Source organism: Salmo salar, unplaced genomic scaffold (assembly GCF_965601325.2).
Source record: "Salmo salar unplaced genomic scaffold, fSalSal1 ptg000221l, whole genome shotgun sequence".
NCBI classification, from domain to species: Eukaryota; Metazoa; Chordata; class Actinopteri; order Salmoniformes; family Salmonidae; genus Salmo; species Salmo salar.
In genome coordinates, this window is record NW_027675333.1 from 312,045 (window position 1) to 331,163 (window position 19,119).

The 19,119-nt window shown below is 38.0% G+C and overlaps 1 protein-coding gene across 1 annotated transcript; it reads left to right on the forward strand.

Annotated features, from left to right (window-relative positions):
• Positions 1–102: 102 nt before the first annotated feature.
• LOC145867167 (uncharacterized) lies at positions 103–14,291 on the forward strand. Its single transcript, XM_082971220.1, has 2 exons — positions 103–133; positions 11,540–14,291. The coding sequence occupies exons 1-2, from the start codon at positions 103–105 to the stop codon at positions 12,343–12,345; spliced, it is 837 nt and encodes a 278-aa protein (XP_082827346.1). The 3' UTR covers positions 12,346–14,291.
• Positions 14,292–19,119: the final 4,828 nt, after the last annotated feature.

Here is a 19,119-nt window from a genome sequence, read left to right on the forward strand (position 1 = left end):
CGAGGCTAACTGGTGCTAACTTCGGGACAAGGGCGTCACCGACGTCCTGCAAAGGCCGGTTGAGGGCACATCGGACGGAATTACGTCGGCAGACCAGTCGTGATGGATCGGTGGAGCTCCGTGTTGACAAAGGGTACAGGCCAAGTGGCAAAATAGCTATTGTAGCTGGAGTAATTTTGTTTGCTAGCCGGGAGATGCACCTGGCTCAAGGCTAACTGGTGCTAGCTTCGGGACAAGGGAATTAGCCACTATAGCCACTCCGGTGCAAAGGTCCAGAGCTTACGGCAGGAATCCGGTGATGTAGTGGCTTCTAGTCGTCTTAGTGAAGAGTCTGGGAGGCATCAGCTGTGTAGCTGAGTGATCATAGGGTCCACTGAGCAGGCCGGGAGATGGGCCTGGCTCAACGCTAGCTTCGAGGCTGGGCCACTCGGTAGCAGCTAGCTAGCTGTGATTATCCAGTGTAATGGTCGGCTTGTCACCAAAAACACTCACAAACTTTTACAGATGCACAATCGAGAGCATCCTGTCGGGCTGTATCAAACGCCTGGTATGGCAGCTGCTCTGCCCATAACCGAAAAAGGCTCTCCAGAGGGTAGTGAGGTCTGCACCACGCATCACCATCACCAGAAACTATAGGAGCATAACATCAGAATTTACGAAGGCAAGCAGCAGCGGGAGGAGTAGGCTAAGGAAGAGGTTTTTTTCTGATGGTTAGGCTCTTGTATCTGAGGGGTGTCATCAATAGCCCATAATGACATAATGACAAAGTTAAAACAGGTAAAAAACAGAAATACCTTATTTACTTAAGTATTCAGACCCTTTGCTATGAGACTCAAAATTGCTTTCAGGTGCATCTTGTTTCCATTAATCATCCTTGAGATGTATCTACAACTTGTTCGGAGTCCACCTGTGGTAAATTCAATTGATTGGATATGATTTGGAAAGGCACACACCTGTCTATATAAGGTCCCACAGTTGACAGTGCACGTCAGAGCAAAAACCAAGCCATGAGGTCGAAGGAATTGTCTGTAGAGCTCCGAGACAGGATTGTGTCGAGGCACAGATCTGGGGATGGGTACCAAAAATAATTCTGCAGTATTGAAGGTCCCCAAGAACACAGTGGCCTCCATCATTCATAAATGGAATACTCTTCCTAGAGCTGGTCACCCGGCCAAACTGAGCGATTGGGGGAGAAGGGCCTTGGTCAGGGAAATGACCAAAAACCTGATGGTCACTCTGACAGAGCTCCAGAGTTCCTCTGTGGAGATGGGAGAACCTTCCAGAAGGACAACCATCTCTGCAGCACTCCACCAATCAGACCTTTATGGTAGAGTGGCCAGACAGAAGCCACTCCTCAGTATAAAGCATATGACAGCCCTCTTGGAGTTTGACAAAAGGCACCTTAAGACTCTAAGACCATGAGAAACAAGATTCTCTGACTTGATGAAACCAAGATTGAACTCATTGGCCTGACTGCCAAGAGTCACATCTGGAGGAAACCTGGCACCATCCCTACGGTGAAGCATGGTGGTGGCAGCATCATGCTGTGGGGATGTTTTTCAGCAGCAGGGACTGAGAGACTAGTCCGGAAAGTATTATGTGAAATTATTTTGATGTGATATTTAAATATTGTGTGAAATTACTCTGAATTGATATGAAAGTACAGCAATTTATGCTTCTAGAAACGTATTGCAATTGAGAATCAATTCACATTTAGATGGATTATTTGACTATTTTACCTGAACAGAGCCAGTCTACCTCTGAAAATAACATACAGTCCTTGGACCTTGAGGAGTAACGGGGGCAGCAATCAGCAGTAGAAACAATAACAAAGCGTACTCCCTGCCCGTTTCAGTAAAAAGCTGAGGGATGGGGCTGGAGAAATGTAACCATCCATGATATCAACATTCTAGTTTTAACCATGTTTTGAGGATATACAGTGTTTGTTTATATTTACTGACAAACATTGGAGTAAATAAAAGCTTATATTTTGGGTTCTGATGGGGTTCGACAGTTGAACTAAGCTCATGAGGCATTTATAAGTGAATTCTTCAAGAAACAGATGGGTACATATCATTAATGTATAAGTCCCCAAATGGATGTAACAACTGCTGATTGCCCCTTTAAGAGAACATCTTGGGCTAATCTAATAGGAGATATTGAGGACTACAGTATTTCAGGCATTGTCATTGGATGCATTTGATCAATTGTTAACGTTTTGTTGATGGTCCACTCTTGATGTTCTACACGTTACAGTGTAGCTTCAGCCATTCCTACAGAACAACATTAAAGTGTAGAACCCCTTTACTGCATATTGGTTCAACGACTGCAGAGACGGTACTTACTGGTGTTAAACAGATCTCCAACATCCTCTTCTTCCTCCAATGTGACAGTCATCTCCCCCTCCTCCTCTTTCACTCCAAAAACTGCATCCTCCTCTTCCTCCTCTTCTTTTACTGTAACATCCTCCTCCTCTTTCACTCTGAACGCGTCTTCCTCTTCTTTCACTGAAACGTCTTTCTCTGATTCTTTCACGGTAACAGCCTCACCTTCTACTTGTTTTTGTATTGTAACAGCCTCCTCTTCCTCCTCCTCTTTCACCAGAGCTTCTTTCTCCATCCAGCAGACCTCCTCTTTAACAGGAGGAGAGTAGCTTAGTGAACTCATGGTCGGGGATGTTAGCTAGCTAGCATTAGCGACTAGCCTAGTTCTAAGCTAACTTAGCAAACCAGCTAGCTGACAAACAACGTAAATATATAATAAAATGAGCCAACAAGTACATACGACAGAAGTGTGTTTAATACACAGAGACTAATATACACCAAAACAGTGTAAAGAGCGTGAATGTTGTAGCTATGTTTGCTAGAAAGCTACCGAGGTGTCTGACTAGCTGTTGTTGTTGAAGGAGCGTCCCGTCCACTAGATTATACGTCACACTGGCAGCATCGCCTGAACCTAAAAGACGCACATCGCCATCTGCTGACTGGACTGGGCAACGCAGTTGAGGAACCAAACGTTTATTTTTCATTTATTTCATAAAAGTTTAATATTATATTAAGTCGTTCAAAGAGAAGCATGTGTTGATTGATTCGTTTTTAATGAGTGAGAAATTGAAACAAACTTTACACCCACTACATATTTGCATTGAACCATACTTCTGACATGGATCATTTTGATCCCAGAGGCATATCTTTTTATCATGGCCAAAATGTGGTTTATTAAATTCTTCCAATTTTTCATGACTTTGTCAATCAACTTGTTCTTAATAAATCTAAATCATGGTTTAGTGTTTCTGTATCAAAATGGACTTTTAACAAATTCAAATCCTTTGAAGTCATTTTGACACCAGCCAAAAGCACCTTTGATAAATAGGACATTTATTTCAAATCAAAATCACATTTTATTGGTCACATACACGTGTTTAGCAGATGTTATTGCGGGTGTAGCGAAATGCTTGTGTTTCTAGCTGCGACAGTGCAGTAATATCTAACAATTTTACAACATATACCAAATACACACAAATCTAAGTTTCTCTGTAGACATGATCCATCCCACCAGAGGGTGGAGGGGCTCCTGTATCAGTGGTTTTGACCAGATAGACACATGCAGACACACAGTATAGTGCCTCCCATGTACTCTCCTAAGATTGGACTTTTCTATACCACGTATCACATGACTGTGTACAAAACTGCCAGCGGTAGAAAACTCTGCCAGTGGTAGAAAGTCTACCAGGGGTATTCAGTGCATTCGTAAAGTATTCAGACCCCTTCACCTTTTCCACATTTTGTTACGTTACAGCATTCTTCTAAAATTGAATAATTTTTCACCCTCATCAAACTACACACAATGACAAACCCAAAACAGGTTTTTAGAACATTTTGTAAATGTATTTACTTTTAACATTTCTGCAGCATTGAAGGTCCCCAAGAACACAGTGGCCTCCATCATTATTTAATGGAAGAAGTTTGGAACCACCAAGACTCTTCCTAGAGCTGGCCGCCTGGACAAACTGAGAAATCGTGGGAGAAGGGCCTTGGTCAGGGAGGTGAACAAGAACCCGATGTTCACTCTGACAGAGCTCCAGAGTTCCTCTGTGGAGACGGGAGAACCTTCCAGAAGGACAACCATCTCTGCAGCACTCCACCAATCAGGCCTTTATGTTGCAATGATTAAAGTGTCAAAATGTATTTCAATGGACAATTCAGTGACCTGTTCTGTGAAAGGTGTTGGCTAGAGATGACATGCAGGAGCTTGCAGGGATTTGTAGTCTTGCATGTCGTCTACTTTGATGCCAATTAGCATTTTAGAATCCGAGAGTAAAGAGAGACAAAAATATTGATACAAGTATTTGTATTTATTATGGATCCCCATTAGTTCCTGCCAAGGCAGCAGCTACTCTTCCTGGGGTTTATTGGATCCCCATTAGTTCCTGCCAAGGCAGCAGCTACTCTTCCTGGGGTTTATTATGGATCCCCATTAGATCCTGCCAAGGCAGCAGATACTCTTCCTGAGGTTAATTATGGATCCCCATTAGTTCCTGTCAAGGCAGCAGCTACTCTTCCTGGGGTTTATTATGGATCCCCATTAGTTCCTGTCAAGGCAGCAGCTACTCTTCCTGGGGTTTATTATGGATCCCCATTAGTTCCTGCCAAGGCAGCAGCTACTCTTCCTGGGGTTTATTGTGGATCCCCATTAGTTCCTGTCAATGCAGCAGCTACTCTTCCTGGGGTTTATAATGGATCCCCATTAGTTCCTGTCAAGTAAGGTCAGGGAGCGTGCCAGCCTGTCTGAACCACCCCTGAATTAACAGGTATAAATGATGGGTTATGAATTAACAGCTATAAATGATGGGTTATGAATTAACAGGTATAAATGATGGGTTATGAACTAACAGGTATAAATGATGGGTTATGAACTAACAGGTATAAATGATGGATTATGAATTAACAGGTATAAATGATGGGTTATGAATTAACAGGTATAAATGATGGGTTATGCATTAACAGGTATAAATGATGGGTTATGAACTAACAGGTATAAATTATGGGTTATGAACTAACAGGTATAAATGATGGGTTATGAATTAGCAGGTATAAATGATGGGTTATGAATTAACAGGTATAAATGATGGGTTATGAATTAACAGGTATAAATGATGGGTTATGCATTAACAGGTATAAATGATGGGTTATGAACTAACAGGTATAAATGATGGGTTATGAACTAACAGGTATAAATGATGGGTTATGAATTAACAGGTATAAATGATGGGTTATGAATTAACAGGTATAAATGATGGGTTATGAACTAACAGGTATAAATGATGGGTTATGAATTAACAGGTATAAATGATGGGTTATGAATTAACAGGTATAAATGATGGGTTATAAATGATGGGTTATGAACTAACAGGTATAAATGATGGGTTATGAATTAACACATCCCCTGCGAGCCCAGGCATTTCAATACCTTCAGGATTTCTTACGGTCCATGTGCAATGTATATGGTTATCTCTGTCTCTCTCTCCATCTCTTCTTTAACAAGCAGCCATGTTGTTGTCATTCCACTAGGGACCTGTTTTCAGCATTTTAAGTCTCCAGTCAATAACCAGTGCACTGGAATTATCCCTCAACACCCTTTACACATGTACTGCACTGGGATTATCCCTTTACACCCTTTACATATGTACTGTACTGGAATAATCCCTCTACACCCTTTACACATGTACTGCACTGGGATTATCCCTCAACACCCTTTACACATGTACTGCACTGGGATTATCCCTCTACACCATTTACACATGTACTGCACTGGAATTATCCCTTTACACCCTTTACACATGTACTGCACTGGGATTATCCCTCAACACCCTTTACACATGTACTGCACTGGGATTATCCCTCAACACCCTTTACACATGTACTGCACTGGAATTATCCCTCAACACCCTTTACACATGTACTGCACTGGAATTATCCCTTTACACCCTTTACACATGTACTGTACTGGGATTATCCCTCTACACCCTTTACACATGTACTGCACTGGGATTATCCCTTTACACCCTTTAAACATGTACTGCACTGGAATTATCCCTTTACACCCTTTACACATGTACTGCACTGGGATTATCCCTCAACACCCTTTACACATGTACTGCACTGGAATTATCCCTCTACACCCTCTACACATGTACTGTACTGGGATTATCCCTCTACACCCTTTACACATGTACTGCACTGGAATTATCCCTTTACACCCTTTACACATGTACTGTACTGGAAATATCCCTCAACACCCTTTACACATGTACTGCACTGGGATTATCCCTCAACACCCTTTACACATGTACTGCACTGGGATTATCCCTCTACACATGTACTGCACTGGGATTATCCCTCTACACCCTTTACACATGTACTGTACTGGAAATATCCCTCAACACCCTTTACACATGTACTGCACTGGGATTATCCCTCTACACCCTTTACACATGTACTGCACTGGGATTATCCCTCTACACCCTTTACACATGTACTGCACTGGGATTATCCCTCTACACCCTTTACACATGTACTGCACTGGAATTATCCCTCAACACCCTTTACACATGTACTGCACTGGGATTATCCCTCTACACCCTCTACACATGTACTGTACTGGGATTATCCCTCTACACCCTTTACACATGTACTGCACTGGAATAATCCCTCAACACCCTTTACACATGTACTGCACTGGAATTATCCCTTTACACCCTTTACACATGTACTGTACTGGAATTATCCTTTTACACATGTATTGTACTGGAATTATCCTTTTACACATGTACTGCACTGGGATTATCCCTCTACACCCTTTACACATGTACTGTACTGGAATTATCCCTTTACAGTTAGGAGCACTCCCTTTAAGAGTGTGCTCCTAATCTCAGCTCGTTACCTGTATAAAAGACACCTGGGAGCCAGAAATCTTTCTGATTGAGAGGGGGTCAAATACTTATTTCCCTCACTAAAATGCAAATCAATTTATAACATTTTTGACATGCATTTTTCTGGATTTTTTTTGTTGTTATTCTGTCTCTCACTGCTCAAATAAACCTACTATTAAAATTATAGACTGATTATTTCTTTGTAAGTGGGCAAATGTACAAAATCAGCAGGGGATCAAATACTTTTTCCCCCCACTGTACATCTACATGATGTATTGTTACACCATGTAGGAGCAGTATAGACCTAGTCTGTTCATTATATACATCTACATGATGTATTGTTACACCAAAAAAAAGGGAAATTATATTATTTTATACTAATACAATTGCTCAGAGAAAGAGATTTAGTTTAACATGTAATTCTCAAAAGGCAGGGGTCTGAATTATTGCTACCCATGTTTTCAATACTCCAGCACTCTCCCCTTGGGAGGATAATGACACTGAAATGTTTAATGAGATTAGAGAACACATTGGGTGGTATCTTAGACCATTCCTCCATACAGAATCTCTCCAGGTCCTTGATTTATTTAGTCTGTCTTATGGACTGCCCTGTTCAATTCAAACCACAGGTTTTCAATGGAGTTCAAGTCCGAAGACTGAGTTGGCCATAGAACATTTTTGATTTTGTGCTCAATTAACAGTTTCTTTGTTTTGCTGGAAGATCCCCTTATGGCCAAGTTTCAGCCTCCTAGCAGAGAGGTAACCAGGTTTTGGGCTAAAATATCCTGGTAGTGGTTAAAGTTGATTTATTTTATACATTTTTGCTCATCTTTATCAAGGGTATTAATAACTAGGTGCTTATTTTGATATCTTGTTTTTTGACTGAGTCAAACAGGGACATTGATCTGATTAACACCAGTAAATACAGTGAGTACCATCTTATAAAACAGGGACATTGATCTGATTAACACCAGTAAATACAGTGGAGTAGATGTAGAGTTTGTTTTAAATTCTCATAAAAAACGGAATTAATCAAACAGCACTTGTTGCTTTTTGTACGTGTTGATATAATATTAATATTTAATGGAGAGAAAAAAACGTTTCCCTAAACTGCTTTATAATATTATAATTCAATGAAGAATAAAAATAGTTTTCCCTCCTCAACTGCGTTTCCTCCCTCCAGACAGCAGATGGCGATATGTGTCTTTCAGGCGATGTTTCTAGTGTGACGTATAATCTAGTGGACGGAACGCTTCTTCAACAACTGCAGCCACCTCGGTAGCTCGCTAGCTGACAAAGTCGGAACATTCAAGTTCTTTAGACACTTTCCTGGTTTAATTGTAACTGTGATTTAGACATACTTATGTGTAAACAACTAGCTACCCCATTTAATTTAATATTTACGTTGTAAGTCAACTATCTGGCTGGTTAAGTTAGCACTAGCCTAGCTAGCTAACATCCCCGACCATGCGCTCACTAAGCTACTCTCCTCCTGCTAAAGAAGAGGTCTGTTGGACGGAGAAAGAAGCTCTGGGGCTGAACATTGTCGTGAAAGAGGAGAAGGAAGAGGAGGATGTCACAGTAAAACAAGAAGTAGAGGGTGAGGCTGTTACCGTGAAAGAAGAAGAGAAAGAGGTTACAGAGAAAGAAGAGGAAGACGCGTTCAGAGTGAAAGAGGAGGAGGATGTTACAGTAAAAGAAGAGGAGGAAGTGAAAGAAAATGAAGACGTTTTTGGAATGAAGGATGAAGAGGGGGAGATTACTGTCACATTAGAGGAGGACGAAGAAGAGAAGACTGGAGATCTGATTAACATTAGTAAATACAGTGAGTACTATCTAATAAAACAGGGACATTGATCTGGTTAACACCAGTAAATACAGTGAGTACTATCTAATAAAACAGGGACATTGATCTGATTAACACCAGTAAATACAGTGAGTACTATCTAATAAAACAGGGACATTGATCTGATTAACACCAGTAAATACAGTGAGTACTATCTAATAAAACAGGGACATTGATCTGGTTAACACCAGTAAATACAGTGAGTACTATCTAATAAAACAGGGACATTGATCTGATTAACACCAGTAAATACAGTGTGTACTATCTAATAAAACAGGGACATTGATCTGATTAACACCAGTAAATACAGTGAGTACCATCTTATAAAACAGGGACATTGATCTGATTAACACCAGTAAATACAGTGAGTACTATCTAATAAAACAGGGGCATTGATCTAATTAACACCAGTAAATACAGTGAGTACTATCTAATAAAACAGGGGCATTGATCTGGTTAACACCAGTAAATACAGTGAGTACTATCTAATAAAACAGGGACATTGATCTGGTTAACACCAGTAAATACAGTGAGTAATATCTGATAAAACAGGGACACAAACTCTGCAGTTGTTGAACTAATGTGTGATTTTAAAAGGGCATTCTACACTTGAATATGTTGTTGTACTGTATGAATTGTTCATGACGTCCTTTCCTGTTGAAAAGTGATATAAATACAGTAAAGTATAAACACACTAATGGGAAACAAATAAATGTTTTGGGCAAAATAGTGTTTTTTTAACAACTGCAAACTAGAAGGAGTGAGTGATGTCATAGTAAGGCCTCCAAGGAGTTGGCTTGATGGGAAGTCGTGATGTCATCCAATAGGCGACTGATCTTCATGTGAATATTCATTATTCTTTTTAAAATCCTTCCTGTTCTGTCAAGTTGGTTGTTGATCATTGCTAGAAAGCCATTTTCAAGTCTTGCCATTGACTTTCAAGATGATTTAAGTCCAAACTGTAACTAGGCCACTCAGGAACATTCAATGTCATCTTGGTAAGCTCCTCCAGTGTAGATTTGGCCTTGTGGTTTAGGTTATTGTCCTGTTAGGACAGTTTTTTGTATTCAGATCTCTGAAATGCTCTCTACTTACGTAACATTTAGTGTCTCCTTATGTTACGCTGGCAAAACAGTTTTTATGGGCACAGAAATCCTAAATAATTTCAGAGTTTGCTAAATCCAATGGTTCTAACCGAGAGTCACCTTAACTTTATTGACAACACCCAAATAGATACTGTCATTAACGTCGTTCTTCAATAATTACACATAATACTTAATACTGTAGCTGTTTAGTTACAGTCACATGTTCAACTATCATCAGCTGATCCAGGAAATCATTTTCTGAATGACAGTCACATGACAAACATCACGACATGCAACAACAACCAAAGTGCTTCTTCATTCATTACTCTGGTAAAGACAGTTATGCCGTGCTCCACGTTGGATCCAACATCCCAAACAAATCGATGTTTATAATGTGTTACTGTCTGGCTGATTTACAGTAGGGTCTCATTACTCTGTTTGTGCACAGAGATACTTAGCTCATAATGTGTAGAGAACTGTTCCTTGATGGATAGGCTATTGTACAACACACAGAGCTATTTTCCTTTATTCAGGACATTTAGAATGACAACACATTACAGAGTAGCCTAGTGGGATTATTCACAAAATTATCTGGTGATCAGGTTATGAAATGTCATGACAAAGACATGTTAGTTTCCATGTTTCACCTGAAATATAAAATTATATATAGTCTTAGGTGAAGTAGGTCTATGTTGTTGTTAGGTGAAGTTATGGGTCCTACAGTAGGTCTATGTTGTTAGGTGAAGTTATGGGTCTTACAGTTGGTCTATGTTATTGTTAGGTGAAGTTATGGGCCAATTTGTTAAACACTTAGTGTACAAACCCTCATTGTCAGGCTGATGTTAAAGCTAGCCAAAGAGCATTTTACTGGTTGAAGTGTTTTTTAAGTATAAATCAGTTGATATGCGACAATAACACAAACATATTAAGTAGGTGATTCAAGCGAGTCTTACAATTATAATCCATATTTAATGTGAAATGCACTCATAAGCAACCTGTAAATGGAGGCTATATTTGCTGTCAGCCTATGAGAACTCCCCTGAGTTTTCCCCCACGGTGGTGAATTAGTGAATAGACACAGAGCTTAATGTGAGTTTCCTTGAGTAGCACTCCTGATCTTGTGCTGTAATATTCAGAATACATTGTGAAAACTAAAATCTTTGCTCACTATTTTTTGCTCCAGGCAGATATACTACATCCATAACTAGTGGTTTCCTCATTAGCAGATATACTACATCCATAACTAGTGGTTTCCTCATTACCAGATATACTACATCCATAACTAGTGGTTTCCTCATTAGCAGATATACTACATCCATAACTAGTGGTTTCCTCATTAGCAGGGAAGTGTTTCTGCAATCATTTTTGTGTGCGCATTGACCTCGTGTCGCAATTTTAGCAAACACAGAAAGGGGCCAATATTGGAGACCAAAAGTCATCTGGCACACTGCTTAGGGTTTCAACAACTTTAAAAACTTTTCTAGTTTCTACTAATGTGAAAACAAGACAAAATATGATTGTTGCTAAGTTGACTGTCTTAATTGTCAAATATTTTAACAGACGTCAATTGTTGTACAACTTCATGGGTACGCTCTGGGCATCACCTTTTACCTCAAATAAACAGTGGATTTCTGCTGTTGTGGACCTTTAACCATCTGCCTGACTTTGTTCTCACAGGAGAGAGACGGGACTATCGTGGATCCTCTGGGGAGCCTCAACAACATCATGATGCTGACGAGGCAGAGAAGAGTCTCTCCAGATCAGAACTCCTCAAGAAACACCAGCAGAGACCCACAGGGAAGAGAACTCACTGCTGCTCTGACTGTGGGAAAAGATTCAACTCTTCACTAGGCCTTAAAATACATCAAAGAATTCACACTGGAGAGAAATCTTATGGCTGTGATCAATGTGGGAAGAGTTTTATTCGGCTACAAACTCTGAAATCACACCAGAGGATACACACTGGAGAGAAACCTTTTGGCTGTGATCAATGTGGGAAGGGTTTTACTCAGCTAAACAGCCTGATAGTACACCAGCGGACACACACAGGAGAGAAACCTTATGGCTGTAATCAATGTGGGAAAAGTTTTACGACATCTAGCTATCTAACTATACACAAGAGAACACACACAGGAGAGAAACCATATAGCTGTAATCAATGTGGGAAGAGTTTTACTCAGCTAAACAGCCTGATAGTACACCAGCGGACACACACAGGAGATAAACCTTATGTCTGTGATCAATGTGTAAAGAGTTTTAGTACGTTTGGCTGTCTGACGGCACACCAGAGGGCACACACAGGAGAGAAACCTTATAGCTGTGATCAGTGTGGGAAGAGTTTTACTACATCTAGCTGTCTAACTAAACACCAGAGAACACACACAGGAGAGAAACCTTATAGCTGTGATCAGTGTGGGAAGAGATACTCTGATAAAAGATCTCTGATCAAACATCAGAAACTACATGAAGGAGTTGTTTCATGATATCAGTGAAATAATGTCACAATGTAGAATGTTTAAACATTGTAGTAGGAGTATTTTAATAACGTCAGAATGTAGAATGTTTTACCCTAAACGTTTGTTGTTCAATTGATTTTAGCCTCAGGGGGAAAAATCCAGGCTCTGAAATGGAAGAGTTACTATTTATGTGATTTAACAAAAAGTGACTAACAAAAAAAGAGTTCTGTTACACTTACCACGTTGGTGACGCACTGGAATCACAATGCAACACTTCAAAATGTAGCTAGCTGTTTTCTACAAATTGTACTCTAACCAGTGATGTACACATTATTCCCATATTCCATGTGGTTTTTGAGCTGTTAGTTTTAACAGGACGTGCAACCTCATCTCCCTCCTCTCGCACAATTGATTTCAACATGATATCGATGAGTGATGACAAATAAGTGTTGTGTTCCTTTGTTCAGCGACCCTTAAATGTAAATGCATCACTGTTGCCCTGCTTTTAGAATATCAGGGTTAATTCTCAGATGTGCCAACCCAAGTGTACTAGAGCATGACATTGGGGACTGGGCCCCGATCCAACAACATGCCTATCTAGTGAACACTGAAAAGAGAGAGAAGCTCTGCAATGAGGTGGAAAGTTACTACGGATATTGCAGGAGTTTCCTCTTGAAATCAGACATGTCTGTGGTGAGGACAACTTGGTTGCTGATTGTCTCAAGGGTGGGCAGTTAAAAAGTTTAGTGTTTTGTGTTTAGCCAGTCCGTTGCCATGGATCACAATTTATTTTGACTGCACGTTTTTCCGTATTGGAGATGAGTTTTGTTTGGGCTCGTTCCAAGGGGACGAGAGTTCTAGAAGCTAGTGAGTTTTAGGAAGACGAGAGTTCTAGAAGCTAGTGAGTTTTAGGAAGACGAGTGTTCTAGAAGCTAGTGGGATTTAGGATTCTATAGAAAGAAAAAGGAGAAAAAAATAATACGATTGTATATTATTATTTAGAAATACGTGTTTTTAATTGTTGACATCCAGTGGACACCATGTTTATATTGTAGAAGGGAAGCATTTTTGTTGATTTTAATATGAAATGTAAGTTGTTTTCTGTTGGTGGTGAGCAAACTTGTCCATCAAAAATATAGGATATATTTTTTGTCTTAAGGTGGAAGGTGTTACAGGCTTTGGTTTTTCCATTTATGTTTTGAGGTTGGACTTTAGCTCGTTAGCCCGTCTAGCTCGTTAGCCCGTCTAGCTCGTTAGCACGTAGGACGCACTGATTGGTGTCACCTCAGTTAGTCAATGTGTTACACCTGTGCTGGCTTGTCCATCTCGTTATGGTTGAATATAACATCCAATTGTTAATATTGTAATCAATTAATTTTCCTTAGAATGCTCATTAGTCTTTCAGTTGTTATTCTTCATTTTTTTATCCTCTTATGTTTGTGGTAAATATTGCTGTTTATTTTCATTGTTTTTTTGTTTTCTTTTCCTTGTGAAGCCATTGTGTTTCATCCATGTCTGAAATATGCTGTATAAATAAAGCTTGATTTGAACATATAAAACTAATGAACCCAATGACTGACAATCAACAGACTTTTGCAAAACTAATGAACAAATATGTGCAAAAGCAACACGTATCTTGGTCCATCTTAGTATGAAAAACAGTATAAATTCAGTATATCTTCCACTATGTCAAAATAGTGCTGGTATGTAAGTTTAAGTATCACTTTTCAACCAACCCAGTTCATTTGTTGAAAATGAAAAATGTTGAAATCAACAATATGTTAAAGGATTCAACTACTGGAAACTGAAACAAACAATTGGATCAAACAGATCAATCCTACTGGACATTGGGTTTGATTCAGACCCTGCCAGCATGGCCAGAGATGTAACTTATAACCACAGAACCACCCCAGACCTTTCATGCCTAAAAACACCTAAGTATTAGATTTACTGCCATGGTCTAGTATGTCACTGCATCAGACACCATTCACAATGCTGGCTGAGGTACTCGTAAAACATGACGTATTATTTCCTAACCATTCACAATGCTGGCTGAGGTACTAGTAAAATATGACGTATTATTTCCTAACCATTCACAATGCTGGCTGAGGTACGAGTAAAACATGACATATTATTTCCTAACCATTCACAATGCTGGCTGAGGTACGAGTAAAACATGACATATTATTTCCTAACCATTCACAATGCTGGCTGAGGTACTAGTAAAACATGACGTATTATTTCCTAACCATTCACAATGCTGGCTGAGGTACGAGTAAAACATGACATATTATTTCCTAACCATTCACAATGCTGGCTGAGGTACGAGTAAAACATGACATATTATTTCCTAACCATTCACAATGCTGGCTGAGGTACTAGTAAAACATGACATATTATTTCCTAACCATTCACAATGCTGGCTGAGGTACGAGTAAAACATGACATATTATTTCCTAATTGTAAAAAAAATCCCCACTGTTTAACCAGAACAACATGAGTTGTGTCCTTCAAAGTGTTAGTCCATAATCATATTCAGCTACTTAGATGTCATGTATTGTCATGTTCTCTATAATGAAACATCACCACTGTAGATGTCATGTATTGTTATGTCATGTTCTCTATAATGAAACATCACCACTGTAGATGTCATGTATTGTCATGTTCTCTATAATGAAACATCACCACTGTAGATGTCATGTATTGTCATGTTCTCTATAATGAAACATCACCACTGTAGATGTCATGTATTGTTATGTTATGTTCTCTATAATGAAACATCACCACTGTAGATGTCATGTATTGTTATGTTATGTTCTCTATAATGAAACATCACCACTGTAGATGTCATGTATTGTTATGTTCTCTATAATGAAACATCACCACTGTAGATGTCATGTATTGTTATGTTATGTTCTCTATAATGAAACATCACCACTGTAGATGTCATGTATTGTTATGTTATGTTCTCTATAATGAAACATCACCACTGTAGATGTCATGTATTGTCATGTTCTCTATAATGAAACATCACCACTGTAGATGTCATGTATTGTCATGTCATGTTCTCTATAATGAAACATCACCACTGTAGATGTCATGTATTGTCATGTTCTCTATAATGAAACATCACCACTGTAGATGTCATGTATTGTTATGTTCTCTATAATGAAACATCACCACTGTAGATGTCATGTATTGTTATGTCATGTTCTCTATAATGAAACATCACCACTGTAGATGTCATGTATTGTTATGTCATGTTCTCTATAATGAAACATCACCACTGTAGATGTCATGTATTGTTATGTTCTCTATAATGAAACATCACCACTGTAGATGTCATGTATTGTTATGTTATGTTCTCTATAATGAAACATCACCACTGTAGATGTCATGTATTGTTATGTTCTCTATAATGAAACATCACCACTGTAGATGTCATGTATTGTCATGTTCTCTATAATGAAACATCACCACTGTAGATGTAATGTATTGTTATGTTATGTTCTCTATAATGAAACATCACCACTGTAGATGTCATGTATTGTTATGTTATGTTCTCTATAATGAAACATCACCACTGTAGATGTCATGTATTGTCATGTTATGTTCTCTATAATGAAACATCACCACTGTAGATGTCATGTATTGTTATGTTATGTTCTCTATAATGAAACATCACCACTGTAGATGTCATGTATTGTCATGTTATGTTCTCTATAATGAAACATCACCACTGTAGATGTCATGTATTGTCATGTTCTCTATAATGAAACATCACCACTGTAGATGTCATGTATTGTCATGTTCTCTATAATGAAACATCACCACTGTAGATGTCATGTATTGTTATGTTATGTTCTCTATAATGAAACATCACCACTGTAGATGTCATGTATTGTCATGTTATGTTCTCTATAATGAAACATCACCACTGTAGATGTCATGTATTGTTATGTTATGTTCTCTATAATGAAACATCACCACTGTAGATGTCATGTATTGTCATGTTCTCTATAATGAAACATCACCACTGTAGATGTCATGTATTGTTATGTTCTCTATAATGAAACATCACCACTGTAGATGTCATGTATTGTCATGTTCTCTATAATGAAACATCACCACTGTAGATGTCATGTATTGTCATGTTATGTTCTCTATAATGAAACATCACCACTGTAGATGTCATGTATTGTTATGTTCTCTATAATGAAACATCACCACTGTAGATGTCATGTATTGTCATGTTCTCTATAATGAAACATCACCACTGTAGATGTAATGTATTGTTATGTTATGTTCTCTATAATGAAACATCACCACTGTAGATGTCATGTATTGTCATGTTCTCTATAATGAAACATCACCACTGTAGATGTCATGTATTGTTATGTTCTCTATAATGAAACATCACCACTGTAGATGTCATGTATTGTTATGTTATGTTCTCTATAATGAAACATCACCACTGTAGATGTCATGTATTGTCATGTTCTCTATAATGAAACATCACCACTGTAGATGTCATGTATTGTTATGTTATGTTCTCTATAATGAAACATCACCACTGTAGATGTCATGTATTGTTATGTTATGTTCTCTATAATGAAACATCACCACTGTAGATGTCATGTATTGTCATGTTATGTTCTCTATAATGAAACATCACCACTGTAGATGTCATGTATTGTTATGTCATGTTCTCTATAATGAAACATCACCACTGTAGATGTCATGTATTGTTATGTCATGTTCTCTATAATGAAACATCACCACTGTAGATGTCATGTATTGTTATGTCATGTTCTCTATAATGAAACATCACCACTGTAGATGTCATGTATTGTTATGTCATGTTCTCTATAATGAAACATCACCACTGTAGATGTCATGTATTGTTATGTCATGTTCTCTATAATGAAACATCACCACTGTAGATGTCATGTATTGTTATGTCATGTTCTCTATAATGAAACATCACCACTGTAGATGTCATGTATTGTTATGTCATGTTCTCTATAATGAAACATCACCACTGTAGATGTCATGTATTGTTATGTTATGTTCTCTATAATGAAACATCACCACTGTAGATGTCATGTATTGTTATGTTATGTTCTCTATAATGAAACATCACCACTGTAGATGTCATGTATTGTTATGTTATGTTCTCTATAATGAAACATCACCACTGTAGATGTCATGTATTGTCATGTTCTCTATAATGAAACATCACCACTGTAGATGTCATGTATTGTCATGTTATGTTCTCTATAATGAAACATCACCACTGTAGATGTCATGTATTGTCATGTTCTCTATAATGAAACATCACCACTGTAGATGTCATGTATTGTCATGTTATGTTCTCTATAATGAAACATCACCACTGTAGATGTCATGTATTGTCATGTTATGTTCTCTATAATGAAACATCACCACTGTAGATGTCATGTATTGTTATGTTATGTTCTCTATAATGAAACATCACCACTGTAGATGTCATGTATTGTTATGTTCTCTATAATGAAACATCACCACTGTAGATGTCATGTATTGTTATGTCATGTTCTCTATAATGAAACATCACCACTGTAGATGTCATGTATTGTTATGTTCTCTATAATGAAACATCACCACTGTAGATGTCATGTATTGTTATGTTATGTTCTCTATAATGAAACATCACCACTGTAGATGTCATGTATTGTCATGTTCTCTATAATGAAACATCACCACTGTAGATGTCATGTATTGTCATGTTATGTTCTCTATAATGAAACATCACCACTGTAGATGTCATGTATTGTTATGTTATGTTCTCTATAATGAAACATCACCACTGTAGATGTCATGTATTGTCATGTTCTCTATAATGAAACATCACCACTGTAGATGTCATGTATTGTTATGTTATGTTCTCTATAATGAAACATCACCACTGTAGATGTCATGTATTGTTATGTTATGTTCTCTATAATGAAACATCACCACTGTAGATGTCATGTATTGTCATGTTCTCTATAATGAAACATCACCACTGTAGATGTCATGTATTGTCATGTTCTCTATAATGAAACATCACCACTGTAGATGTCATGTATTGTCATGTTATGTTCTCTATAATGAAACATCACCACTGTAGATGTCATGTATTGTTATGTTCTCTATAATGAAACATCACCACTGTAGATGTCATGTATTGTTATGTTCTCTATAATGAAACATCACCACTGTAGATGTCATGTATTGTTATGTTCTCTATAATGAAACATCACCACTGTAGATGTCATGTATTGTCATGTTATGTTCTCTATAATGAAACATCACCACTGTAGATGTCATGTATTGTCATGTTCTCTATAATGAAACATCACCACTGTAGATGTCATGTATTGTCATGTCATGTTCTCTATAATGAAACATCACCAAGTGAAATAAAGTTGATCAGATATTCTTAATAGACATTAAATAAAAAATGGTTGTTCAGAAATCATTAATTATCATGTTGCTCTGATGAAATGAACTAAATATTTCACAATCATTACCACTGCTGATATTCACAGAGAATAATTACAAGGATCATATTTCACAATCATTACCACTGCTGATATTCACAGAGAATAATTACAAGGATCATATTTCACAATCATTACCACTGCTGATATTCACAGAGAATAATTACAAGGATCATATTTCACAATCATTACCACTGCTGATATTCACAGAGAATAATTACAAGGATCATATTTCACAATCATTCCCACTGCTGATATTCACAGAGAATAGTTACAA

Bases quoted from the DNA above. Each gene is read 5' to 3' on its own strand.
- LOC145867167 (XM_082971220.1), top strand. From the start codon at position 103: ATGGATCGGTGGAGCTCCGTGTTGACAAAGG. The intron at 134-11,539 runs GTACAGGCCAAG...TTGTTCTCACAG, and splicing joins GAGCTCCGTGTTGACAAAGG to GAGAGAGACGGGACTATCGT.